The 26,367-nt window shown below is 38.1% G+C and overlaps 1 protein-coding gene across 4 annotated transcripts in view; it reads left to right on the top strand.

Moving 5' to 3' along the window:
- Nucleotides 1–25,087, top strand: part of FAM169A (family with sequence similarity 169 member A) — a 38,933-nt gene extending 13,846 nt beyond the window's left edge. For 2 of the 4 annotated variants that reach the window (XM_030237320.2, XM_030237318.2), the window contains exons 2-13: nucleotides 1,385–1,522; nucleotides 2,974–3,073; nucleotides 4,128–4,213; nucleotides 5,539–5,710; nucleotides 7,565–7,744; nucleotides 9,167–9,295; nucleotides 12,764–12,873; nucleotides 15,818–15,872; nucleotides 16,213–16,351; nucleotides 18,909–19,074; nucleotides 19,928–20,134; nucleotides 20,901–25,086. In XM_030237320.2, coding sequence (XP_030093180.1) covers nucleotides 1,388–1,522; nucleotides 2,974–3,073; nucleotides 4,128–4,213; nucleotides 5,539–5,710; nucleotides 7,565–7,744; nucleotides 9,167–9,295; nucleotides 12,764–12,873; nucleotides 15,818–15,872; nucleotides 16,213–16,351; nucleotides 18,909–19,074; nucleotides 19,928–20,134; nucleotides 20,901–21,434 — 2,013 coding nt within the window. In that variant the 5' untranslated portion in view covers nucleotides 1,385–1,387 and the 3' untranslated portion in view covers nucleotides 21,435–25,086. Of the gene's footprint in view, nucleotides 1–1,384; nucleotides 1,523–2,973; nucleotides 3,074–4,127; nucleotides 4,214–5,538; nucleotides 5,711–7,564; nucleotides 7,745–9,166; nucleotides 9,296–12,763; nucleotides 12,874–15,817; nucleotides 15,873–16,212; nucleotides 16,352–18,908; nucleotides 19,075–19,927; nucleotides 20,135–20,900 lie in introns of all 4 variants that reach the window. The other 2 variants (XM_030237319.2, XM_050987270.1) reach the window with 2 other exon arrangements.
- The last annotated feature ends 1,280 nt before the right edge of the window (nucleotides 25,088–26,367 follow it).

The following is a 26,367-nucleotide window of genomic DNA, read 5'->3' as shown; positions in this document are numbered from 1 at the left end:
GAAAATGCAGATAACAATTGGGGGGAAGGAATTACCTGAATTTGAAAGGAAATGGCTCTGAGGAATGCACATGTATGTCTGAACAGTAACATTCATGGAAAACATTAGTGTTTTCATCAGCAACACTATTAAATGCAGCAGATGTATATGCCAATGAAGTCATGTCCAAGTTCCATTTTAACAGGGGAAAAAAAAAAAAATCTCTTCCATAGAAGGAGCCACCTCTTCTCCAATCAACTTAGTACTAGCATATTATTGCTGTTTAAAAGCCTTCAAAATGTAGACTTTTAATTTCTACTGGTTGAGTCAGAATAAGATGTTTCACCCTTGATGTTCCTGTGTCAGTAGAATAATGAATGGTGGATTAAATAGGGGGACTGAAGGTAAACAGGGAAAACAAACAAATCATTGCACACTAAGATTTAAAATAAAACTGAAAAATAAGCCTCCATAGTGAAGATTAGGAATTATAAAACTTGTATGAAAACTCTTGTGTTGTTCCTCCAGGACACCAGAGCAGGTTCTCACAAACTTGTGTTTGTTCATGCTTCTGAGAGTTTGAGTCATAGCTTCAAAGCAGCTGAGGGGTATCTTTCTGTGTATAGTTTTATAGAGCTGGAAAAGCCTTACCTGAAGACCACACAGTGGATTCCAGGAGCACTTGCTCATTTTAATTTCACACTGTTTTGACAAGGAAAATTTGAATCTTAGAGCTTTTTAGGAGTTACTGCCACTATGGTTTGGCTTCAGTGTTATAGTCTTGTCTTGTCACCTCCTTAAAGTGTCTCTCTTTAGTCTGTTGTGGGCTCTTGTTTTTAATGAGCTTGTGTAAGTTTCTGTTCACAGCTGAAATGCTTTTGGAAACAACCATCTGTTAAGAACACTAACAGGCCAGTTGATGAGAAAAATCCTGAGCAATGTTTTGGTTTCTTCAGAGATGGATTTAAATGCAAAGTCTCAAATTAACTCCATCTTGTTATCATCTGGGTGGTTTACTTTTTTTTTACCACCTAGTTATAAGGTGACTGGTGACATCAAAAACATCATCTGGGAGGGAAATAAAATGAAGTCTGCCACCTCAGAGCAGAATGTACTTGTGCAAACATGCGGCTTGTGTGTTGGAAATCTGCTACAACTGAGGTCTAGGGGCATCTACAGGCTTTTCTGCTTAGGAGCACAGATTTGATTCTTTTACAAGTCTGGGTGTTATTGGTCACCACCTAATTGATTGTAAATGATGGAGCATTTCTCTTTTCTGTCACTGATATAGAGTCAGCAGCAGAGTGTGGGTGTTCAACAGCAGAGTGTGGGTCAACAGTCATATTTACATCTGCATTGTATGTCTCAAAGTACCTACATTAATAATGTTGCTTTATTTCTCAAGAGCATGTCATTCCCTGTGGATATATTGAACAATTACTCTCATGAGGCATTGGAGAGCTCAGCAGAGGAGTACCTCTTTCACCTTCGGTGGAGGAATCCAAACTCTCCTGAATTCTTTTCTCTGCCAGACCACCACAAGGTAAAAACCAGCAAATACTGTAGTACTGATGTTCCTAATATCCTTATAGATCTAAAATTTAAGATATCCGGTCCTATTGAATTTCAGAACTGTTTTATCAAAGCTTTCATATTTTACAAATTCAATTTTTTTTCACTCTGTAACTAGGTTTAAATCTGAGTTTCAGTTACTGTGTGCTGCTTCTAGGCAATGGATCTGTATATAATGAGCAATTTAAAAAAACCTAGGAAAACCCACCTGACTATAACTTTAAATTTTCAACTGATGAATCAAACCTCAAGAATTCTCAAAAACCTGTCATCACTAAGGGGTTAATGATTTACTTAAGCTGGCTCTTTTTTATGTCAGTCCTTCAGTGTTTTTCATCTTTGGGTTCAAGTTTTGATTAATAACTTCACTAATTTCAAAAGTGGTTCTTTTTTCTTTATCTGAAATATTCCGTGCTGCTGTTGATCTCTAGTAGAGAATAGCTGTGATGCTTTTATGTTTTAAACACTTATCCCTTGTGTGATGAGTTGGTCAGTGTTGATTCTGTCCAGATAAATGTTTGTATTAGAAATAGTACCAATAAAACCAGCAGTGTGTATAGCTTTAATGAAAAGTAAGTGAGCTGAGAGGATTTTCTGTGGGATCTAAAGGTCAGTGCCACAGATTCCTTGGCAGAATCAAAGTCCTGCATTTATGCACGTGCTGTATGCCTAAATGATTTCTTCTATTAACCTCCTCATTTGTGACAATGGCATGCCATAATCTTCTTAAATTTGATAAGCAAGTCTGTCTACCACACCATTCATGTCTGTCAAGTTTTGTATACATTAATTTAGTAATAGAAGCACATGAATTTAAATACCAAAATGCGTTTCCACAAAGTTACTTGATTCCTTAAAAGAAGGTTTTTTTTGACCCTTTCCATATTTTTTTTTCTGAGGAGGAATATCAAGTAGGCAACTTCAGAATTCCTAACGTGTGTGTAACTTCAGGGAACAAAACCCTTTTGAATTTGCCTTCCCACTGTAGCACATTAGAACTTGTTAACAAACACAGTTTTGCTGTGCCAGCTTGTTTCAGTGCTTGACTGACTGCCTCATTCTTCTGTTGGTTTGACAGCTTGCACAGTTGGGAGAATTGAAGTGAACATAATGCTGGCTCCTTGCACACCTTACTTCAGCTGCACACACAAATGCAAACTGTCGGCAGAAAAGAGCTGTACAAATTACTGTAGCTAAATCTGCCAGAGCTTGAGAGTCAGAGCTCTTTAGGTGGAGTTTGTCTCTAGGAAGATGGGGCGGATGTGTCTGAAGAAAGGACTGAAAGAAAGGCTTGTCTTTTTCAGCTAGCTGTTAAGGATTTGATTTTTAATATTCTTCTTTTTTACCTTGATAAACATTCTCTGTATTTTACTGCTGTTGTTTAGTAAAAGTCTACTGAAATATTGTACATTTTTCTTGCAGGTTCCTATTACCTTGGCGTCTGTGTGCTTTGTTCCTCTTTACGGTCAAGAGCAGACACACAAAGTTCTTGCACTGTTTCCACCATGGGACTCATTCACAGGTTTCATTTCAAATTCTTTATCTCTTTATTGCCTTTTTATTTTCTTGTGGAAAATGTGTGTAACCAGGCCCTTGCTCATTTCATGCTACTGTAGCCCATTACTTTTTCATTGTGCATTTGTTCTTCCCCATCTTTTCGTTCACATACTGTTATTTTTTGTGTGTGTTTGTATACACGAGTGCTAGAACTTCGCATGCTAACCAGATCAGAACTGGACCCATTGAATTCAAAAGATACGTAGCAAAATAATGTGCTGCTTTTCTGGACCATAGTACAACCTGTATCTCTTGATGTCTTTATGTATGTTTCAACTCTCCAAAAGGTATTTATTGAACATTCTTAGAATCCATTAATTTGCACGTGAACTATTGCTCTTTATTAATAGTGATTGACCAGAGTTGTGTGTAAATTTTTCTTTAGCTTGAAGTCCTAGCACAGCTCTGGCTGAGATTATGGCTTTTGGGTTTTCTCCTCCTGTTCTTCCTCCCTTTCCAGCTCTCCATGTTTCTTTCTTCCATTTAATGCCTTGTATATGATTGCCAAGTATGCCACAAATGCCTATATATCATACTCTTCCTAACTGCTGCTCAAATGGCTATCATTTACGTTCATCTACCTCCCTAAAACTTGTACAGTTTCAATATTAATATCTATTAGCCATCCAATAGTAAAATAAACATATGAGTGAGACTTATCTTTTAGTGGAAGATGTTAGAGCACAGTGTTGAAGGGTAGTGCTTATGTCTGAAAAATTGTCCTGTATATCATACCACAAAAAAAACCCTCAAACGAACAAAAAACAAAACCCCCCTAGTGTTTATTAATCTCAGCTATCAAAAAAGGTTTTGGACTCGAGAGTATTTATATGGGTGGGGTGGACAGTGCCCCGTTGGTTGTGCTGGGCTAGTAGGAACTACATTAATATAGTGCCATCTAGAAAATGCCTAATATGATTACTCCATTGTTATTCCTGAGTATTTAGCAACTTTATTTAATGTGTTTCTTTTGGAATGGTAAGAATCACTAACTTTTTATTTCCCTTGTTTCTTTCAAGCTGTAGCCCTGTATCTTGCTGACCAGTGGTGGTCAATTGATGACATTGTGAAAACATCTGTCCCTGCTAGACAGGGGCTTCATCAGGTAAAGCGCTCCAACACCCACCTAGCAATTAATCCTGTACTCCAAGATAATGGCAAATAGATAGTGTGCAAGATATTACATGCTTTAATTTAATTTGGAAATGAGAGGGCTGTTGCAAGGGAGTAGAGGAACAGGTACAAGGGGGAAAGGAACCTCAGTGTGAAGATAGAGTCTGGAGCAAGAATGACCTTTGTACAGCAGCTTCATATGTAGACAACTTAGATGTTAGCTGTACTACCCTCTTTTCTCTTTATTCTTTAGAATATTGTGATCTGGTTGTGTTGAAACATTTTGGTAGAATAGTGCATTGTACCATATCAGTACCTATTGATCTTATCAGGAGATTAGTAAACCAAAAATACTGTCAGGAATGTGTTAACAGAAGCAAGTTGGAGCTGGTGGCTTGCAGTGGCAATACATGAAGTTTGGAAAAGTAAGTTGCCTGGTATCTGCTTTGTTGCCCATCATTGACCTTTGTTACCATTATTTAACCCTGTGTAGCATGGAGTTTTCCAAAACTGGAAATCTGTGTTCTTCCAAGGGTGTAATTTATATCTGCTCATGGAATCTGGGAATTTGACTTTGATATTTGCAATTTTTAAAATTTTCTCTTGAGAGTTTGGCATGTAGCCTGGCTTTCCACATAATTCTTAATGGTAGGAAAATCAGGAGAACAAAATCTTTTAGAAGGGAGATAGCTGAGACTAAGCATTAGAATAGATCAGGGTTCCTCCTTCCTTCACAATAAGTACAATAGTGGTGAACTCAAATTTCATATATAAAAGGAACCCTGTAGGGTAGATAAAAGGATATTTAATTCCTTATTCATGCCACAGAAACTGTTGTAACAAGTTTTTTCACTGCGTCATGTCCTGTTGCCTGCCACTCTATCAGGAGTGATTGAGTGTGCCAAGTCCTGCCACACTGAGGCTCATCATTTCTCCTTTGTAAGACTTCAGTTACCTGCTAGCCTGGGAATTCTGAGGCTGATATACTCTTGTTGTGTTTGGTGAATGTTTAAGTACAAGGATAGGTTTGAGTTAGATCATAATATTCTCACTGCACTGCCCTTCTCCCAGATTTTACACATTGGACTGGGAGTCACATTGAAGACAGGAAATATCCTCTGTGGCTCTGATTTGTGCTTAACCCATTGCAACTTCTGAGCATCTTCTTGCCTTGTAACAAACCTCAGAGTCACCCTGCTTTAGCACTTAAAGCCTTCCCTTGAAATCTGTCTGCAGCTGTGTTAAATAAGGCCTCTCATGTATGGGTATTAACTAATCTGACCAGTCTTCTGAAATGTTTTTTCTGTGTTCCCTTAGGTGAAGTCTGTTGGAGAGAGAGTTGTTCTCTATGTTCTAAATCGAATTATCTATCGAACACAAGAAATGGAAAGAAATGAGTTCCCATTTCTCTGTCATGGCAGCAGCCATTATGCTAAGATCCTGTGGAAAAAAGGAGAGGCTATTGGGTTCTATTCTGTTAAACCTACAGGTAGAACATTTGAGGATTGTGGGATTTGGGAATTAAAGGGGAGGAGAGAGTTTGTTTGAAGAATATTGCATTAGTAGGCTTTATAAGCCTTACAGGCCTAATTGAATTGCTGTTTTCCTGCAGTCATGAGAGATCAGATGGCTGTTAAAATTTCTAGCTGAAATAATTACATGCTTTAGCAATATAAGCTCTTATAGGACTTCATAATTACAAAATGTATTTAAAACTGTAAGAAACATGGTATACCTGATAGCATTTTTTTCTTCTCTAGAACGATTGTTTGCACTTGGATTGGATTTGAGTTAGCACAAATGGAAGGCTTTTCTTTCAAAAAAATTTCAAAATTTCACCCATGTTTGAGTGTGTGTAGTACTCTCCAAATGAGTAGCCTATGTGGCAAAGACCGCTCTGTAAACAGATGATTGAGGAGTGGTGGAGCTCTTCAAGCATCCCAAAGGATACCCAAGTAATTTAACCTCTCTGCTCAAGTTTCCCTTGCTTGAAAAATTAAAATGCTAAGAGAATTGTAGAATGATTTTGGTGGGAATGGACCATTAAAGACCATCTAGTTTCAACCCCTGCCCCCTACCATGGGCAGAGCCACCTTCCATGGTGGAAGGAAGGTGGCTCTGGACCAGGACCCCATCCAGCTTGGCATGAGCATGGGATGGGGCATTCTCAGCATCACAGTTTGAACATCCCCTTTCAGGGATGGGGCATTCACACCTTCTTTGAGCAACCTGTCCCAGAGCCTCACCACCCTCGCAGTAAAACATTTCTTCCTGCTATCCAGTTTAAATCTACCCTCCTGTGGCTTAAGGCCACTGCCCCTTATCCTATCACTACGTGACCTTTTAAAAAGTCCCTCTCCAGCTCTCCTGTAGGCTCCTTTCAGGTGCTGAAAGGCCACAGGAGGGTAGATTTAGATTAGATTAGGTCACCCAGAGCCTTCTCTTCTCCAGGCTGAACAACCCCAGCTTTGCTCACGTGAGCAGTGCTCCAGCCCTCAGATTGTTTTCATGGCCCAAAAAGAAGTATGTTCATGGGTCCTAAAAAATACAGGGTTGCCAACACTAACTAAAGGGTTGTATAGACAACTTTGTTTCTCATTGGCCTTGTCAGAGAAGAGGGCAACTCTTTGCCATTGTTCACAGATGGACTGAAGGGCCTGAAAACGGATTGGCTATTAATGGACTGTTTTAGTGCCGTTATAATGCCATCCTTTTCTCACTGAATTCCTAGCTACCCTAGGAATGCTCTGATACTGAAGTACCTATGAGTTGTCACTGTCTGTTCAATGTTTATTTAATTTAAGATAATATATTGTTTAAGGGAGAATTTCAGTGTAAAATGTCCTAGCATTATTTTGTGTCTTCATTTAAAAAACTAGAATCACTGTTTCATTCTTTAAGCAAGAACTGAATTACTTTTCAAATTTGTCCCGAGAAGTCCTGTAATCAGCATAAAGTGTAATTAAATAATTTTGTTTTCTCCTATTCCCTCCTCCACATTTCAGCTCCATTTTTATGAGGTTTCAATTAGAACTGTATAGTGAGATTTCAAAGTGAGCCTTTCCTCTCTGTCTTGTTTATTCTTTTCTGGTGCTACAGACTTTTTCTGTTCCATTATTCTCTTGATGAATCTTGGAAGCTTACTCAAAAATGTTAATAAATGACGAATAGATTTATTTTATTTATTTTGATTTATTTTTAATAAAGTTATAAATTATTTGGAATTTTTATAACTTATAAAAGTATTTATTTAAATATGCTTAAATCCATGCGGCAGCATGTCAGTCAGCATGCAGTTATGTCATCCATACTGATGGATATTTTTTCCCTCCGATTATATCAGGAAGTGTTAGTAGCTCTCTTCTTCATCAGAAGTATAAGTTGCCAGTGCTAGACACAATGTTTGTTAGAAAGAAACATCGTGGGAAAGACTCTGGGTTAATCATGTTGGAAGACTTTGTGGATTCCTTTACCGAAGAGTCTCTTGGCCTACGATATCCACTGTCACCTTTCATGTATACAGGCAAGCTGTCTAATTTTTTCTTGTGATCTTTTTTGTGGTTTCATTTCATGGCCAAATGAGTATTGTCATTCAGCCTCCATGTTTGTGGCCTTACCCTCTGGTTCTACATTAAATTTTCTGCACATTGGTGGAGGCTAAAAATCCTTATTTGTGTAAGATGAAGTAGTTCCTGATTCAATTTTTAATCCTCTGTATAAAAGTAGATTATTTGAACTCTGTTGGCTTTCTGCTGCTGTGAAGTTTACCACTGTCCTGTTTCCCCCACCAAGCCTGTAGCATGGGCTGAGGTGTTCCTGTGTGGCATCTAATGTCTGTCTGCCTTGTAGCACCTTTTTCTTGCTCCTACCTAAACCTCACGAGGTTGTTTAATTCATTCTTTCTCTGAATTTCTGGTGAAGACGACATACTAGGCTCTGCTCTCACTTGCTAATCAGAAGGCACAGTTCTAAAACACAAGGAAAACACATATGGTTCTTCCATTAGCACCCTAAGAGGGCTATGTCATGCAGGAAATTACATGAATTCTGGAATTGTGTTTTTGGATCTGTGTTCAGACAAGAAGTACATTTCTTTTGCCCTGTTTCTCAATGCATGCTTGTTCTAAGGCCATTTGCCAGGGTTTCTTCTATGAACATTTTTATCTGGCCTTCTCAACCAGTAGAAATGTTCTGATTTTTGAATCACCACAGTCTGTCACTGGATCTGATAAGAACTAATTGTTAGGCTTCAATTCCTTGAGCAGAATTTAATGACTAATTCATTTTCATGACACAGTGGGAATCTTGTGCTCTGAAATCCTGTATCAGTATTGAACCCTGTGAAAAATGGTAGCTTTTTCTAGGAAAGACCAAAGAATAGTGTCAAAGCATGCATGCCTCTTCACTTGTATGTTTGATACAGATATAGAGAGAAAAAAAATGGAAGGACAGCAGTGCAGAAAACATTCTGGAAGTGAACAGTGATTAACCATTCAATGGTAACATATTAACACTCCTAGAGAGTGCTTGTCGCAGCTGCCCTAGAGAGTGTGAGGGGACAAAAAGCACTTGATTACATCCTCTGCTTAAGAACCCTTCTGTTCTGAGTTTGGTTTTGTAGTTGGCAGGAACAGTAACTAGTGAGGTTGCAAAAATCTCAAGAGGGTACTAGGAAAAGAAGAAAATCCCCTTCATCTTTATTTGCAGTTTGAGTTAATAATGGAAAGTATTTAGACCTATATTAAGAAAGGGTTAATTAGGAAAGATGTATAGGGTAAAGCAAAATTTATTTCAGACTCGACTATTTTGTTAAACAGTTCTTTCTGTTGTTGTTTGTGTATGATGGTAGATTGCAAAATAATTTGATTTTAGATAAACTTTAAATCTGAGGTATAGCTGAGTATATGGTATCTATAATATTGTGTTTTTTCTTGTGTTTGCTCAGCTTGTAAGCAGTACCTTGAGAAGTACCCTGGGGATAAAAACCTTTTGTGGCAAGTGGAGGGAGGAGGAGAATGGTTCCAGAAAAAGTCTATTATGTCTATAGTGCAAAAGGAAAATCTCAGAATTGCAGGTATGGATGCTTTGTTTTGTTGTTTTCTGACACTTTGTAAAAGTTGAACAAATACTGTACAAGAGTGACTTTTGTGAACACTGTGTAGAAACTAGCAGAAATATTTCTATTTGTCCTGAGACCTTTGAGATCATATTTGGAACGGTGTCATATTTTAACCCCAGCTGGCAGCTAAGTGATGTGCAGCTTCTTGTTCACCCTCTCCTCCCCCAGAAGGATGGGAAGAAGAGTTTGGAAAAAAAAAAAGTAAAACCTCTGGGTTGATATAAGAACAGTTTAATAATTAAAATAAGATAAAATATAATAAGGAAAAGGGAGACAAAACCAGGTAAATAAAACCCAAGAGAGACAAGTGTTGCACGGTGCAGTTGCTCACTACCTGCTGACAGATGCTGAGACAATGGCCAAGCAGCCCTTTCTAGCCAGCTGTCCCCAGTTTATATACTGAACATGATGTTCTGTGCTGTGGAATATCCCCGTGGCCAGTTCAGGTCAGCTGTTCTAGCTGTGGTCCCTCCCATCTTCTTGTGCACCTGCTCACTGGCAGAGCATGGGAAACTGAAAAGTCCTTCACAAACGGTAAGCACTACTCAGCAGCAATGAAAATAGTGTGGCATCATTATTCTCATACTGAATTCAAAATGCAGCACTGTGCCAGCTACTAGGAACAATTCTATCCCTTTTGAAAGTGGGATGATATCCACTCCTTATTTTCTGTATTTTTTATGTCCTTTGCAGTTACCAGTTACTCTGACACTGTTGCCTTCCCTGTCTTCAGATATATACACAGGCATCACACGCGTGTATCACTGCCTGTGGGCCATCCCTCTGAAATGTCTGTTGGGGTCCTTTAGTCCATGACTTTGAGTTCCATCTGTTGAACCAGTCTTTCAGGGCAGAAAAGATTTTGCATCAAGTTGGATTGTTGCATGCTGGACCCAGTTCTGCTTCCGTGACCACTCCACTTGTTTGCTTTCACAAAGTTAATTCTTCATTGGCCTGGGTGATTTTTACTGTAATACCCTTTATATGGCAATTGAATGGGAATCAGGTTCTGATCCCCAAATTCAGAATGGTGAAAACAGTGCTGTGGTGTGAGGTGTCCAGTTGCATGATAGGCATATGAAAGCGACAGTATAAAGTGTTACATGGCAATTAACATCATGCAATTTAATTTATTGGCTACTTGCTCCCAAAATCAAATCCCCATAAGGGATGCAATGGACTCCCCCATCTTCCTGTATTACCTGCTAAGTGGAGCCAAGTGCTTGAGCTAACTCTGTTCCACAAATTATTTTGCCTTTTCCTGAAGCAGGAATAACCCAGACTGTTTCCCTCTCCATGTTTATGCACACTACAGGAAATTTATCTCTTTCTACAATGTGTAGAAGTTTGGACTGTGCTGTGTCAGACTGACTGTCAGATTCCCTAGTGTTTACTTAACAGTGGCTTCTGCTAAATGTGTCCCAATGTTTGAAGGTCCTGCCACCCACTGCTACAGGATAAATGGGTAACAGCCTGTTGTATCATTTCATTTTTCTGGAGGCTGGTACATGACAGAGAATATGATATTCCCACTCAATGCCATGGTCTTTGCCCCAGTTGTCTATGATGTTGTTTAGAAAATTAATCGCTCTATCTCATTCTGGAATTTCTGTTATCTTCTTAAGGTTTCCTTCTAAAGGCCCATGTTTCTGGTGGTGACGTGGGGTTCAGGCTATGTTCTCTCCTCTCTAGATGTTGCTTCCACCACTATTAGCACATAACATTTTTCCCTGGAGTTTTGGGGGAGTGTGATATAGTCCATCTGCCCAGTCTACCCATATTTCTATTTCAGTTGTCATTCCCCATACTAGAGAGGCTTTAACCACTTGGCCTGTTTAACTGCATGTTTCAAATTCATGGATAATCTGTGTAATTGTGTCCATGGTCTAGTCCACCCCTGGATCATGTGTCCAACTATAATTTGCATCTCACCCTTGATTATCTGAGGTGTCATGGGTGCACCAAATTACAAATAATTTTCCCTTGTATTGACAATTCTGATCCACCTGAGTTGCTTCAATCTTAGTGGCCTGATGCACTTTCCAGTTGTTCTGATGTTCCTCTGTGGCCCATTTCTTGGGTGCATCAGACTCTACGTGAGGTACTTTCATAACCAGGTTCTTCACCTAGACAGCAGTATCTTGTCACTACATGGCAGCTCAGATGGCCTTTTGCTGCCAGTTACTCTGCTTCCATCACTGCAACCACCCCACAGGGCATTTACCACTACACAAGTCAATACAGAACTAAAATATTGGTAATTTTTCTCATTCAGCCATGTCTAAAGCCCCAGCTGGATGGCCTTCACCTCTGCAAACTCACTTGATTCACCTTCTCCTTCAGCAACTTGTAGGAGACTTGATCTCTGATTCTTTCCTACAATATGGCAGAACAACCAATAAATAAGGCATATTTCTTCTCATTTTCTGGTAATTTATTACACAGTGAGTCCTCTTCAGTATGGGTCGCCTCCTCTAATGATATTCCAAAATCTTTTCAGGCCAGTCCTTTATCACTTTCAGGATTCCTGGATGATCTAATTGGTGCAGTATTTTAGCTGGTGGTAGTGACTTGCACCTGTTATTCTTCAATAGCCCCACAACAGAAGGGTGCTCTGAGAGAAAATGCCAGGCAGACAGATTTTTAATTTCCCCTGTCTCCAAGGCAGCTGTAGTGAAAGCCCAATGCTACCTTTTTGGGTCCCTGAAATGTCCTCTTCTGAAATCACCTGTGCCAAAGATGCACAGAGTGTCTGGGCCAGTCACAGTGACATGCTTTCCCAGTCAGTGACTCATTTCCAGTCAGGCTAGTCTCAACCTCCATGTCAGCTGTTGGGACCACCCTGCCACTCCAGAACTTGAAGGCCTTTCCTTCACACTCAACAAGCAACTAAGTGCCACACATCTGCTTTTTCCCCCCTTAATGGGGTGGGGAGAATCTGAAAAAAAATGCAAAACCACTGTATTGAGACAAGAACAGCTTAATAATTGAAATAAGATTAAACAGAAACATAATGTAACAGTAATCATAATGAGAAGGGAGACAGCAAAACTTGAAAAATGAAACACAAGAGAGAACTGATACACAATGCAGTTGCAGTGATTAGCCTCTCCCAGTTTATGTACTGGGATTAACAGCGTGGTATGAAATATTTCTTAGGTCAGTTGTCCTGGCTGTGTCTTGTTCCCAGCTTCTTGTACACCTGCTCACTAAACATAAGAAAGTGAAAAGTCTGTGAATTGGAGTAACCCCTGTTTAGCACAACTGAAACATCAATGTGTTGTCTTACACGAAATTCAAGACAGAACACTGTATAAGCTATTAGGAAGAAAAATAACTGTCCCAGCTGAAAGCAGGCCAAATGATTGTTATATAAAGGTACTAATTTTCCCTTGCACTGTTTCCTCTTTCAAATCTTCACAGCAGAGGCCTCAAAGAAGGAAAATAAGAGTTTGCAAGCAGAGGACAATTTTTGTCAGTCTGCAGTACCTGAAGCAGGTGGACCAAGGACTGAGGTAGAAACACAACTAAGTGTAGGTACACAGTCTGTTACCTTTTTTTTTTTTTTTTTTTGAGTGTACTGTTACTGGAAAAACAGTTATGAGAAATTATTTTTGCTTGTTTTTGCTTACTCACTACTTTCTGTGTGGATGTAATGTAATGCTAATGATGTCTAAGATGGGTTGGTGGTTTTTTGTTTTGGTTTTGTTTTGCTTGTGTTTTGCTTTGTTGGGTTTTGTTTTGCTTTGGTTCTTGGTTTTGGCTTTTTTGTGGGGTTTTTTTTGTGGACAGGTGGGGTTTCCCCATGCAAGCAGAGTCTGTGCTGCAGCTGTCAGGGTCTGCAGTTTGAGCCTTTTACCAGCAGATTACATAAAGGAGACTATTTCAACTGTCTCTGAGATTAAACTGTTTAGAGAGCTTTTAGAGGTACATGTCAATGTCACAGTTCAATACAATGGTTGATGTTAAGTTTGCATGAAGAGTTAGACATTGTCTGTACAAAAAGGCCACAGCTTTCTTTGCATTTATTTGATACAGCAACCGGATTACCGCTGCTCATGGACATGTGGTTATGAATATGTTTGGGTCATTAAATATCATGGAGCTCTTCCTTTATTTCATTTGTGTTCTGAAGCCACACAGGATGTGCTTGACAATCATTCATAGCTCCAAATACCATGAGCATGGATTCGCATCCTTTAAGGAATGTCTGTGTTATTGACATGACCATGCTTTCATGGAAGTCAGTGCTTTAATTAAAAATGGGAAATAATGGCCAAATCAATACTCTCAGATATTAATGATTAAACTCTAGATTTAGAATTTAAGTTTTCCCAGTTGAGAAAATTAGTATTTCCCAAAGAAAAATTGACAGAAAGTAGTGATGTTTTTAATCTCTCAATGACTGGAAGCAATAACTCTTAATTCTCTTTCATTTGTAACAGCGTCTCTAGAGATGAGTCTCTGAGGTTTAGATAGATTCCAGTAATGATCATATCAACAAAATGATGTAAAAAGTTACACATTTTGATTTTAGAGATATACTATCACTCTTTTCTCCAGCTATGGATATACCTGGAGAAAAGAGAAGAGTGATAGTAGTTTTTTTGATTTTTGTTGCTGTGAGTTAAGAAGTCAAACCCTGCCTCTTGCCCTTTTCCAGAGGAAAAGACAGTAGATACCAAAGTGCTCCAACTCCTCATAGCTTGGTAAAATTGCTGGCAGCTCTAAAATTGGCATCTGCAAAGGAGTTCTGCAATAGAACTGGTTTGAAAATTGTTGGACCACCTAAGAAAGTAAAATATCCCACATTCCCCCAAACTATGAAAAACCATCTCCCAACTTTAATTTTCACCTTTCTGTTAGTGCTCCCCATTTTGTGCATTTTGATTCTAGAATAATTTGTCGTTGGTTTATAAATTCTTGTGTATTTAGTACTCACCTGAAGCTACTGGTCTTGGTTTGAAAAGACTAAGGTGTCTGGTAAGGAAGGCAGGAGCCTCCCCTGAACTGGGAAATGTAAACCCCCTCCCTCTGAATTCTTATAAATTTGAATTTAAGGGGCTCTCAGGCAAAGATAAAGGAACGGGAATAACAGTTCTTTATGAGGGAAGGAAATAAAAAGATAAAATAAACAATGCAGTAATGCAAAACAACACTGACAGAGTCAGAACACAACCTGACACCCTGTTGTTCAGGGTGTTGGTAGCAGTCTGTTTGGAATGGTGGCTGCAGTTCTCCTGGAGTGTCAGGTGTGGTTCTGTCTGATCCTGTAGAAGGATGTAGTCTTCCTCTGAAGATCCAGTGGAAAAGGCAGCTGTGCCTCTGGGAATCCAGTGGAAAGGTTGTTCTGGTGTCCCAAAATCTCTGATTGTAGCCAGGTAGGAATGCTTGGCTCTTCCCCCTGGGCGGAGCATCTCACAGTGGGATGCTGTAATTTTATCAGTCATGCAGTGAAATTCAATGGCCCATTAACAGCAGCTGTCTCCCCAGAGGGAGGATTGGCTTGTGGAAGAGATAAAGAAAACTGTCCAATTTGCAGAAGATAACTGCCACACCTCTAACAGATGGCAAGTAGAATACACGTTGCCTTGCAATATAGGACACTACTTCAAATAGCAGAATGTAGAACATGGCCACCCTTTGCCAGCCGTGTTCCACAGTATTTGAAGTGGGACTGGAAAAATGGACCAGGATGCTGGTAATTGCTGTTCCAGATTATTGCTAGCAGTGGGCAGCAGCAGCACATCATTTTATTTTAATGTGTAGAGCTTGTACTCACTATATTGTATCAAGTGCTGAATCCTCAGCTAACTTGCAGAAAAAATTAAGGTATTGGGATGGTGTGGAGGAACAGGAGACAAGAAAAGCTCTAGGGAGAGGGAACTAAGCAGCCTCTTCTGCTGACTGTGCATGTAAGCTGTATTACTGATGAAACACCAAGTTCTGGCTTTTCTTATTTTTTACATGAGTTGCCATATTCTGTTGACCATCATGATAAAAATAAAACTATAGAATAGTGTGCAAGTATAAAAATAAGACTGAGCAAATAAATTTTGTCAACCACTCTAGTGTAGTACCTTGGGTTCATACAGAAAGGGGAAACAAACAGAAAGAGACTCCTATAATTGAATTGTGTGGACACTTACTATAAGCAGAACTGTTAGGAAAAAAAATCTTGGTAGTATTGTTTATAGTGACAGGTCACTTTGAAATCTTATCTTCAACATTGAGGCCAGAATTAAAACACAGAAAATGAGTCATCCACGACAAAAGATAACTTTTAAAAAAGATAAAATTTGTTGAGATGAGACAGAAGACTTAGCTATAAATTAAGAATTATTTTAGCTGCTGTTTTATAGGATCATTACTATGAAATAGTGCTTTAGAAAGCTGCAGTCATGGGTAGGATGATGAAGGTGTTTTAGTAAATTCAGAAAATTTTAGAATAACATTTGCTTTGCTTTTGCTCCACAGGCTGACTCTCAAAAAGGTAAAGAATCAACAGATGTCCATGCAAGCACATCTGAAGGTAAAAATAACTTTGATTATCAGGATTGCTATTACTCTAGATAGATAGTTTTGCAGGCTATTTTACAGCTTTCCATTTTACTTCATTCATCTGTAAAATGGAAATAAAAACGTGCTTTCCTCTGAGGTGCTGAGATTCAACTCATATACCTTTTAGAGGAATTCAGATAAAATTGTTATGAGTCTTGGTAAAGATGGTATTCAGAAAAAAAGTACCACAACGTGTGGTACTGTGTTAGTGGCACTCAATTTTTTTCATGAACTATTTTGGATGGGGAGGTCATATGAAGATCTTAGTCTGAATTTGTTCACTTGAATTTCTTTTGTGTTATTCTCCCAAGACCCTAATGCAGCTCCTGTTTCCATCTGGACACGAAGCAGCCATTTAAAACGTCAGAAGCTAAATAGAAATAGACAGGAACCTCGACTTGAAACTTCCCAACAAGATAAGGAAAATGCTCTTCAAATGTCCAAAAGCAGGTACTAGGAGCCCTTTTTTACTGATTTCTTATTTTGTTGCTTGGACAGCCATGAACTATGTTAGTGTCTCAGCATGTGCAACTGGTATTTCTTCTCCTTTCTCCCTACTTTACTTGCTTGCTTTTAAAATTACTAAAAGTAAAGTCTAATGCAAGATGGGAAAAGAGAAAAGTGAGACATCATTTGAAGAGTGGTTGCACCAAAATGTAGTACCTGTGAAAACTCAGTAGATACTAGAAATAATAGGAAAAGAGTGAAGGCTGAGAGTGTCCTGTTGTAGCTGAATCTGTACAATAGTAAAAATATTTGTATTCACTGCACAGTTTCTTGAGATATTATATCTGGACTTATATCCATAATACTCTGTGTGGTCTTTGAGGAGGTATCCCTTCCCCACTTCTTGTTACAGTTGATAAATTGCAGTAAAATATGGTCTGACTGTTCAGCTGGGGAGCTGGTTACTGCTTGTCAGCTAATAACAAGTGTTATAGGGAGCCATGTCTTCAAAGGAAAGCCCTTTGCTCAGACAATATTTTAAACCATCTTATCTGATCTAACATCCTGAAAAGATCCCAAAACCATTTCCAGTTTAAATGATGTTAAAGGTGTGTAACAATCATCAGATGATTGTTACATGGATGTGAAGAGTAGTGTGACTTGTGTGCCATAACAGTTCTTAAAAGTCAGGGCTTGGAGTAATAATTCATACTGGCCTTCCATTCAGAATATCTATTCTAAGTAAATAAATAGCACCTTCCTACCTCATAGACATGCTGTGCCCACCCCACCCTGCTCCATGTGCATGTGTCCCTATCATTCTCTTCCAAAGAAACCCACTTCAACCCCTAAAGTCTCTTTTGACAAACTGAAGATAACTTGATTATTTTCTAGAAAATCACTCAAGCTTGTGATATGAGGCTTCTTTAAACAGAATTAGTTGTGAGGATTTTCTTTGTGCATTTGAGGCCTTCCACTGGGTAGTACCTATTTTCTGTGTTTAAATGGCTCTGTGGAATTACAGATATTGTATTGCTGTGCTGCACTATCAGTGCACTGCCCTAAGCTGGTTCAAACAGGTCAAGTGGCACACTTGATGCTGCCACAGCTTAAGAAATGCTGTTACTTCTAATAATTGGCTAGTTCATATGTGAGAGGACTAAACTGATATGATTGGTTACTAAACTAACCTAATTTGAATGTCAGATTTTGGGCCTTGCGAAATTAAGGCAATGAGGTGTTGCTGTAAGGCAAGATGTGTTACCTGGTGTTTTTAAGCAGAGATAAGAGGAATGCTAAAATGAAGGCATCAGAGCAGCATATGAGCTTGGTACTTTCCATGTATGCCAACAAATGAAACAGGGTCTTCTGTTGTGCACTTTCCTATTGAGTCCTATTTTCTCAATAGGAGTCAATTACCTCAATTCTCAATTACCTCAAGACTGGCGTGTAGGATAAAACCCTCCAGTACTGCCTTTGTTATGAGATCACAAAGTAGACTCCTGTGAATCTATTACATGCACTTTTTTCTTTGCTTGTATGTAATAGTTTCAGTTGGTCTAAACTTTATCATTTTGAAAATGAGAACTTAATATTTGAGTTACTGTTACTACCCTGCAGCAGTGGCAGTGCATCAGCACTTCATCTTTAGGTATTTGCTAATGTAACCTCTAGCTGATGGTAACATATTCACTCATGATGTGTTTATTGCCTTGAGTTACTTTCCAGTCATGGTCTTTGTAATATCTGTATTTTCAGTGATTATACAAATACAGTTGTTTTCATAATTCCATCATTTGGAACTGTTTCTGCAGTGGAGATGGGGGGAAAAAGAAGTTGCTGCTTTTTTTAACCCTTTGTAGATTTCAGAGATGTAATGCATCACCACTTTCTAAATTTCAAATAACAAACATAGAGAAGTTTCAGATTTCTTTCCCGTAAAATGGAAGTGAGCAGATATAATTTTATAATTGCCAAAGTAGTTTTCTGTTACAGTAGATTTTCTGGGGTCCAGGATGAGGGAAGAGACGAGACAGTTGGCTCCATGCATCAGAAGGCTTGATTTATTATTATATGATATATAAGATATAAAAACTATACTAAAAGAATAAAGAGAAGGATTTCACTACCAGGCTAAGCTAAGAATAGAAAAGAATGTGTAAACTGAAATCTTCTCAGCCCGAGACGGGCCAAACAGGTGAATTGTGATAGGCTCTTAATTGGAAACAGTCCGACAGGCCAATCACAGATTTCTCCCTGTTGCATTCCACAGCAGCAGATAAGAATTGTTTACAGTCCGTTCCTGAGGCTTCTCAGCTCTCAGGAGAGGAAAATTCCTAAGTAACGGTTTTTTCATAAACTATGTCGGTGACAGTTTTCCTAGTTGTTGATTTTTTTTTTCCCCTAATGAGGAGTTAGCCATTTGAGATGCATTTAGTTTTCTTGATTTGTACTTCCTATGGCAATCATGCACTACAATATTGGTCATGAAAGAATTTCCCTACTGAGATCACCAAAGTTATGTATTAGTCTAAAAGATATATCTTAATGCCTGCTACAGACCGGAACTTCTTGCCCACACATCTGAAAGCTCTGAAGACTTAGTAGAAGTGCCTAAGGTGGATACTGTTGAGGAGGATGAGGAAATAACTGTTGAAAATGAAGACCAGTCTGTACTAGAAGCGGAAATGCACGTATCACCCTCTGAGAAACAAAGTGAGATGGAGGTGAGTGGGATGGGATAACAACAGCAGATACGTTTGGAATACAGATTCAGTTTCTGTTAAATATGGTCCTTGCTACCTTGCTCCATGTGATTCTCAGCTCTTTGCTTTTTGCACCAGTGCTTCATGAAGAAGTGTATCTGAGAAGCTAGTACAGAATTAGTTTAAGGGAATATTTCACTATACATATTTTGAACAATAGAGTTTATAGGATCTTCAATAAGATTAACTTCTAGCTTGTCTACCATCCTAATTTTCTTCATTGATTCTCTTAATAAGAAATTCCAGAGATCTGGGATAAGGTCAAGATCTGACCCAGTATCTCTAAAAAAAAAGTTTTTTCAAGACATCAGTACCTGGTATGCTTCAGTGACTTCTATTGGTTCTTTTTACTTTTCTACTTAAAAATTGCCTGTTGGATTTAAACACCAACTTTAATTCCAGCTATTAGCTTCACCTTGTTAACAACTCGAATTTAAATTTCTGAATATTCTTTGTGCCTAGCAATGCCCTCAGGGCTTTTTGTTCTTACTGATGGATAAGAAAGTGGACTTTACACATACTGGGTTCAAGGAATGATTGCAGGAGGCATGAGAGATGCATTAAAAACTTCTTGTCTTGGCTCCTAACTGTAAGCTATGGTCATATATTTAGTGCAGGTGACCCCAACAAACTAATACTCTGGCTAAGTTAGCTAATCCGCATTAAATTCTGCCTTCTTAGTATACAATTTTAGATATCTCAGCTATCTGCTTCTCACATTAAGCTATAAATTTAGATCACACATCCGTCAGTGCTGTGGAACAATAGCTGGGCATAATTTTGACTTAAAAATGACTTTTTTTTTTTTTTTTAGGAAACGCCATCAGAACCTCTTAATGGTGAGGTAGCAGAAGAAACTGATAAAACCTCACTCATGGCTGAAGGGGAGATGGTGAATGAAGTTCCAAGTGGTGAATCAAAATTGCTGTCTGAGAATCAAGGAAAAGAACCTGTAACACCATTTGTTCCATTAATCCTTGATGCTGCAGCAAAACCCCCAGAAGACACTGAATCAGAGAAGGTGAGAGAACTGAAACAAATTTTGAAGTAATTTTCACTTCAAAGTGTATTTATCTTCCAGAGATTTTTTTCTTTTGTTAAGTAACAGAAAGTAGCCCCTAACATTGTATAAAATTATTGGGAGAAGAAATTATTAGTTAGTGTATTCTCCTTATGTAAATCCAATGAGGAGAATACACTAACATTTCTGTTTCAACGTGCAGAAGTGGGACCTATGTGCATCTGATACCCAAAAGAAAGATACGTTTGCAGCAGTTTGCCTTTACAGTCATGAAACTGCTGTTTCTCACTGAAATACTGGTTCGGTAAGAGTGAAAAGCCACGTATTTGTTTTGTCTGGCAATTTGTGCCTCATGAGGTGTACAAATAATTAATTACTGCTAAAATGCCTTTGCTTTCAGAATACAGGTTTTACTATTTTCTTGTTTATAGTGTAAAAGCAGATTATTATATGCTAGCAAAAACAATAATTGTATTTGTCTGAATAATTTTTCCCCTTGGGATTTATATCAGAGTGCTTCTTCTGTACCTCAAATTATTCAACTCTTTTGAACAATTTGAAAATCAGAGAGCAACTCTGGATATGAAATGCAGGTCAAAAAATAGTCTTGTGCAAAAAGGAGGACTGTTTTGTCAAGTTATATGCTTGAATTAAAAACCTGATGAATGCCAAACTATCCTCTGATGTTAATAGTGAGAGGCAGCAGTTGTTCAGTGTCTTTTACCTTCAGGTAATTGTCCTTTTGACTGTTTTCCTCCATCCTTAGGTTTTAAATGAAAATGATTCAGAAATGCTGACTGAAGAAGGTACATCAGTAGAGAAGGAGGGCACTGAAGAGCAGCAAGAATCTGAAAAGCCTAGCACTGAAAATGCAGCTGCTTTGGCATCAAAGGAAGAGCCCTCTGACAATGGCCTGCCCAACTCTGCGGCAACTGAAGCAGCAGAAGAATCTGTTTCTGAAAACCTACCTTCCTCATTAGAAGATCAAAATGAGGAAGCAGGGCACAACTCGCAGGAGGCCCCTGCTGCCTTGAGTCAGAGCTCCTTGGTAATGGTTGAACTTGAGGGCGTCTCTTTTCAGCAGCCTTCTGGACAGGAAGCACAGAAGAACCAGCTGGAAGAGCCCTCAGAAGAGTCTGCAGAGCAGGCAGATCACTACATGCAGACAGTGGCAGAGCGGGCTGCTGACAGTAGCTCTGAGGAAGCAGAAATTGAGGTACCTGTCGTAGATCGGAGAAACTTGCGAAGAAAGGCTAAAGGCTACAAAGGTCCACCCAAGAAAAAAGGAAAGCCAGCTTAAAAATAAAGTAGTGATAAATTATCTATTTATAACAAGGCTATTTTGTGTAAAACATTGAGGTGTAACTGCACCATATCTGGCACAGGACACGTGTTGGATCTGTGTTGGATTTCCTCTTGGGTTCATCACCTTTCCTCAAGTTTTGATTTGTTAGTTTTTCAAATTTAACCACTAGAAATTGGACTTGTTCATAGTATGAAAGTAAATAGCTAGTCTCCTGCCTTCATAAAGGATACATGATGAATAAATACAGTTGTGCTATCAAAGGGAATAGTTTGCATATTTGAGGTGGTAGTCATGGAAATAAAATGCAGTGTGATATCCCGGCCCAGTCAAGGTCCCATGAATTGCTATAGACTTCTTTGTCACTGGACATGACTTGAGATAATTTTTTTAATAACTTTGTGTTCTCTACTGTGGAGAAAAGCAGAACAAGAAAGAAGTCCTTCATTGTTTCTTGTTCCCTTCCCACAGGCTTAAGAGATTAGAATGAAGAATCTTACATTCTTTTAGGTCTCAAAATGTACAAGAAGGTGTAGCTCCGTAGATCAATGCAATGTGAGCAGCACTTTTCTTTCATGAGAATAACTTGAAACAGCTGAGTCAGTAGAATGCAGTGCAGTGCCTGCCACAGGGCTTCCTGATAATGGGTTTCTTTAGCAAAGATTAAGAGATGCCTACGCGGTAAACTATTTGTAGCTTCCAAAGCAAGCATTTTGGTAAGCCCAAGTTTTTCCAGACTTTATGGAATGGAGCCTCCGTATGGAATAATTTGAACTGCCTTGCTAACTATTTGCATGTGTTGAGTGGATAGCTGCTTCCTTGTTGCATTACAGGAAAAGGATATGACAACTCTTGATCTTGTTTTGGTCTGAATGGAAGTGGTTCTTTGTGTTTTCCAAATACTTGGCTGATGCTGTGGGGTAACTACTAAAATGCTGTGTCTTCCAGGTGTGCAACTCCTGTGAGCACTAACATTTCAGGTGGTTGTGATATTCATTAGTGTATTAGTGGGTATTTCAGCAAATGCTTGCTTGCCAAACTTTTATGCCTTTAGGAATTAGTGGGTGATACCTTGCAAATACTTCTGATTCCCACTTTTGTTTTTTAACTGGAGTGTAATTTCTGGGATGATAGCTTCCCAGTGGATGACTTTTCTTAAAAGCAGCAACCAAAATTCACTGTATGCCAACAGGAATAAACCCAGACTCTTCACACTCATTTCCCTTCTGAGGTTCTCTTGGCAAACTGTGTATTTAACTTGTCACATGTACCCTAAGTTGGCCTTAGTTTGCTGTGTGTTTCTTTCCAATAAATGCAGACCTTTTTGTAATGGGCTAAAAACTCAGAAATAAAAGAACAGTGGTTCTGAGAACAGAAAATTACATCTTTTGTCCTGCATATGCCTTTTCCAAGATGCATGAACTAGTCTTTTGCAGTGTCGCAAAAACAGAGGTACAAGGTTCACCTGAATAGTTACAATGCTGTCTTAACTTTTATCCCTTTGAAATTAATGTAAGAATCTGGTTTTGGATTTTTATGCTTATAAAGGTTTACTCTATTTGTATGATATTTTAACTATTTAAGATACATTCATACTTTTTTTTTTCAGGTGATGAAGTACCATGCTCCTTTTTTCTGTTAAGAGCAATTTACAGTAAAAAAAAAAGGCAGTTTTAAAAAATTGTGCGTTAACTTAAGATTCAGGGTGTGTGAGATCACTGAGTTATATATGGGTTTCTTGAACTATTGCATGTTGCTATAATATCTTATCAATGTACATACAGATACTCCATGATTGATAAATATTATAGATCTTTCCTGATTGTGTGTAAACACATTCAAGTGAACCTTAAGCATTTCTAAAACTCATAAAGCTTTTTATATGAAGCATATAAGACAAAACTTTTGATATTTTCTGTATGGTTTCTCTTTTACTGCTGAGATTAATTGTTTTCAAAAAAGGGGTGGCTAGAAAACACATTTATTGCATTGCTAAGAATTGGGGATTTTTGAGGCCTGGTAGTTCTCAAAAAAATAGAGTGGTTATATACAGTATACTGCAACTCATTTTCCAATTTACTGAAGATCCATCTTCCGAGTCCTTCAATTGATACAAATGTATCCACTTTGAAAAAGTTAAGTATTTTACATAAGAGCCCTAGTAATTTAAATTCTTCTAGGTGGATTTTTGATATGTATGTTTATCACTTATACTCCTGGTGAGGTTGGTAAACTATCCATGAGAAGGTAATTTCACTCACCCAGCTTTTACTTTTCATGGCTAAGTTGGAATGATTTCAATTAATACCTTTCTTTTGAGACATTTGCAGAGTAAATACATAAATATTATGAAATTATGATGTTAGGATAGTTTTGGTTTCTATTGAGAACCATAAAATCTCTGATTTCATTTCAGTGAGTCAGTTTTAAATACTGAACTTAAATTCACATGTTAAAAGTATACCCTTGAGTAGATATCTTTATAAATCTGGGGTGCCTGGGGTAATAGCTGACGAGCAGACTTTTACAAACAGAATGTGGGCAGTTGTGGTGCAATTAGCAATTCCAACAACCAGTACAGTCATGAAAGACGGACGCTGTTCTAACAGTGATCACAGCAGTACTTTGCACCAAAGAACACATTTTATTTCTTCAACAACTTCTTTGGCATCAGTCTTTCTCCAGTAAATGCAGAGAAGCAAAATCAAAATACTGACTTTAAGTAATAGTTTTTATTGCTGTACTGATTGTCCTACAGGAGCAGTAGTTCAATACCTTATTAATTCTTTTACACTTATGTAAGGGAAGGTGTTTGACAACTACATTGACTGGAGTGCTTTACCTTGGGGACTATTAACTGTCTTATTAACATCAAACTCTTAAACAATTTTAAAGATCCTATTGCACCAGCAACGAAAGATTAAAAGATCAACTTTATACAAGTTTGTACCAAATGTTATTACAACATGCTGTGGAACTATGTGTGTACAGTGAAAGCAGGCAGTATTAATTTTGAGCTTTATTTAGTCTAGGAATAGAGTTTAAAGAACATTAATTTGTGACTTCAGCCTTGCACTTAAATGGTAAATGGTTTTGTACTTGAATCCAATATTTGTTCAAATGTCTGTCTTGTACTGCTTCTCCCATATTCTCTCTTGGACCATTTTAATTTAATGCAGAATTCTTGTTTGCTGTTCTCCTGTCTCACAGTCCTTCGCATGAAAGTGTACACATATTATTTCAAAAGCGCTTTAACTTATTTCAAATGATGTCTGACCTTGCTGCTTTTTTGTACCATTTCTTTTGTAAATGTCAGTAATCAAATTGATCATTTACAATGTCATTTACATTATTAGCAACAAATTGGCCTAAGTTTCAGCTTCCTTGCTTCTAAGTGACTGTTCTAAACTATTACTATGGGGATACACTTTAAATTTATTTCCACAAATGTGGTGTTAGATGTTTTCTAAACTGGTGATACCCTGTTTATAAATCTTATGAAAGATGTATTGCTATTGCATAGTATTGTACCTTAGTCTTGTTACTGTGTTAATTTTTCCTTTTTTTTTTGTACTGTCTTGGCTGCTTTTGAAATGTTTTGAAGTAGTAATAAACTTTTATTTTGTGATTATTTTTTGCTTGGTTTTTAATATTTGAGTCCTTTTCTGCTATATAGGAAGCACATTTTAAAGTGGTTCAATGCACTGGAACAGTAATTTTACCACCTGTCTTCTACAAAGGAGTTTTTAAGAAATCAAAATTTATTAATTAAAAATCCTTGTATCAATGTAAATAATTGCTTCTGAGCATTATAGCATGCAATCTGCTATATATCAGTTCTGCAACATGATGTAAACTTGGGAGTTATTAATGTGGGTTGCTAGTGACAAGCCAATTAGAAATGCTGTAACACACTCCCCACAGTGTGGTACATTAAAAGGTCTTAAGTGCAGTTGTGATATTCAGCCAAGTTATGTATTTATAGTACTAAATTTATAGTACTAAATATAGTAAAGCTTTTCAAGACAGCTGTGGGAAATTAAAGTATTCTCTTCATGTTGTTAATGTCCAACAGGGACTAAAACAACAAGAACTTGGCTTTATAAAATAAATGGAGGTTTATCTATTCTGACAAAAGGCCCTCTATCCAAACAAGTAACTTTTTGGTTTGTTACCCTCTCTTACTTTCAAATACTTGTGAATTACTAAGTCTAGTGTGGGGCAGTACCTTAAACGAATAAAATAGTAACAGGTTATGGTTACAGTTACTGTGTTTGTACCATCCTATAAGAGAAGTTATCAAGATTGTACAAAAGCAGCTAGCTTGACTTCCTGCCAAAGTTCCAGATGTGAAACCTGACTGGAGAAGCATCTGTGATAGAAGAGCTGGAGCTGCAATTATTGTTCCTGGAGAAGAGAAAGCTCAGGAGGGTCTTAACCTTGTGTACACATACCTGGTGGAAGTGTGTTGCACAAGTAGTTTAGGTTGCTTAACGAATCACTGTCAAAGGTGTTAGCAAAAGCAAGTTTAATATAAATTTGCAAATCATGACTTGGAAAAGTTTGATTGCAAGGTTTGCTCTATTACTTACTAGAGAGATGAAGCATACAAAGGAAAATTGTGTTAGAATCAATCTGAAATTATTCACAGAGATAAAGAATGCAAAAAGGTTAGGGAGACCATCTGCTGAGTTGTGACATTCAAAGAGGACCCCCTTACTTTTGTAGAAGCATAGAAGATAAAGTTTGTTGGTAGTTACACAGTGAGCAAGAGCAGGACATGGATTGAGATGGGAACATACAAAGGTAGGGCAGCACTTTTCCAGGACAAACATTCTTGTTCTGGCTTCTGTAAATAAAGCACAACACAGTACAGAGCAGGAATGGGGTGAGGTATCCCCATGACTCCATGAAGATCAGATACACGTGT

Source organism: Serinus canaria, chromosome Z (genome assembly GCF_022539315.1).
Source record: "Serinus canaria isolate serCan28SL12 chromosome Z, serCan2020, whole genome shotgun sequence".
NCBI lineage: Eukaryota > Metazoa > Chordata > Aves > Passeriformes > Fringillidae > Serinus > Serinus canaria.
Note: the sequence above shows the minus strand (reverse complement) of the source record. Positions and strands in the feature narration are given on the sequence as shown.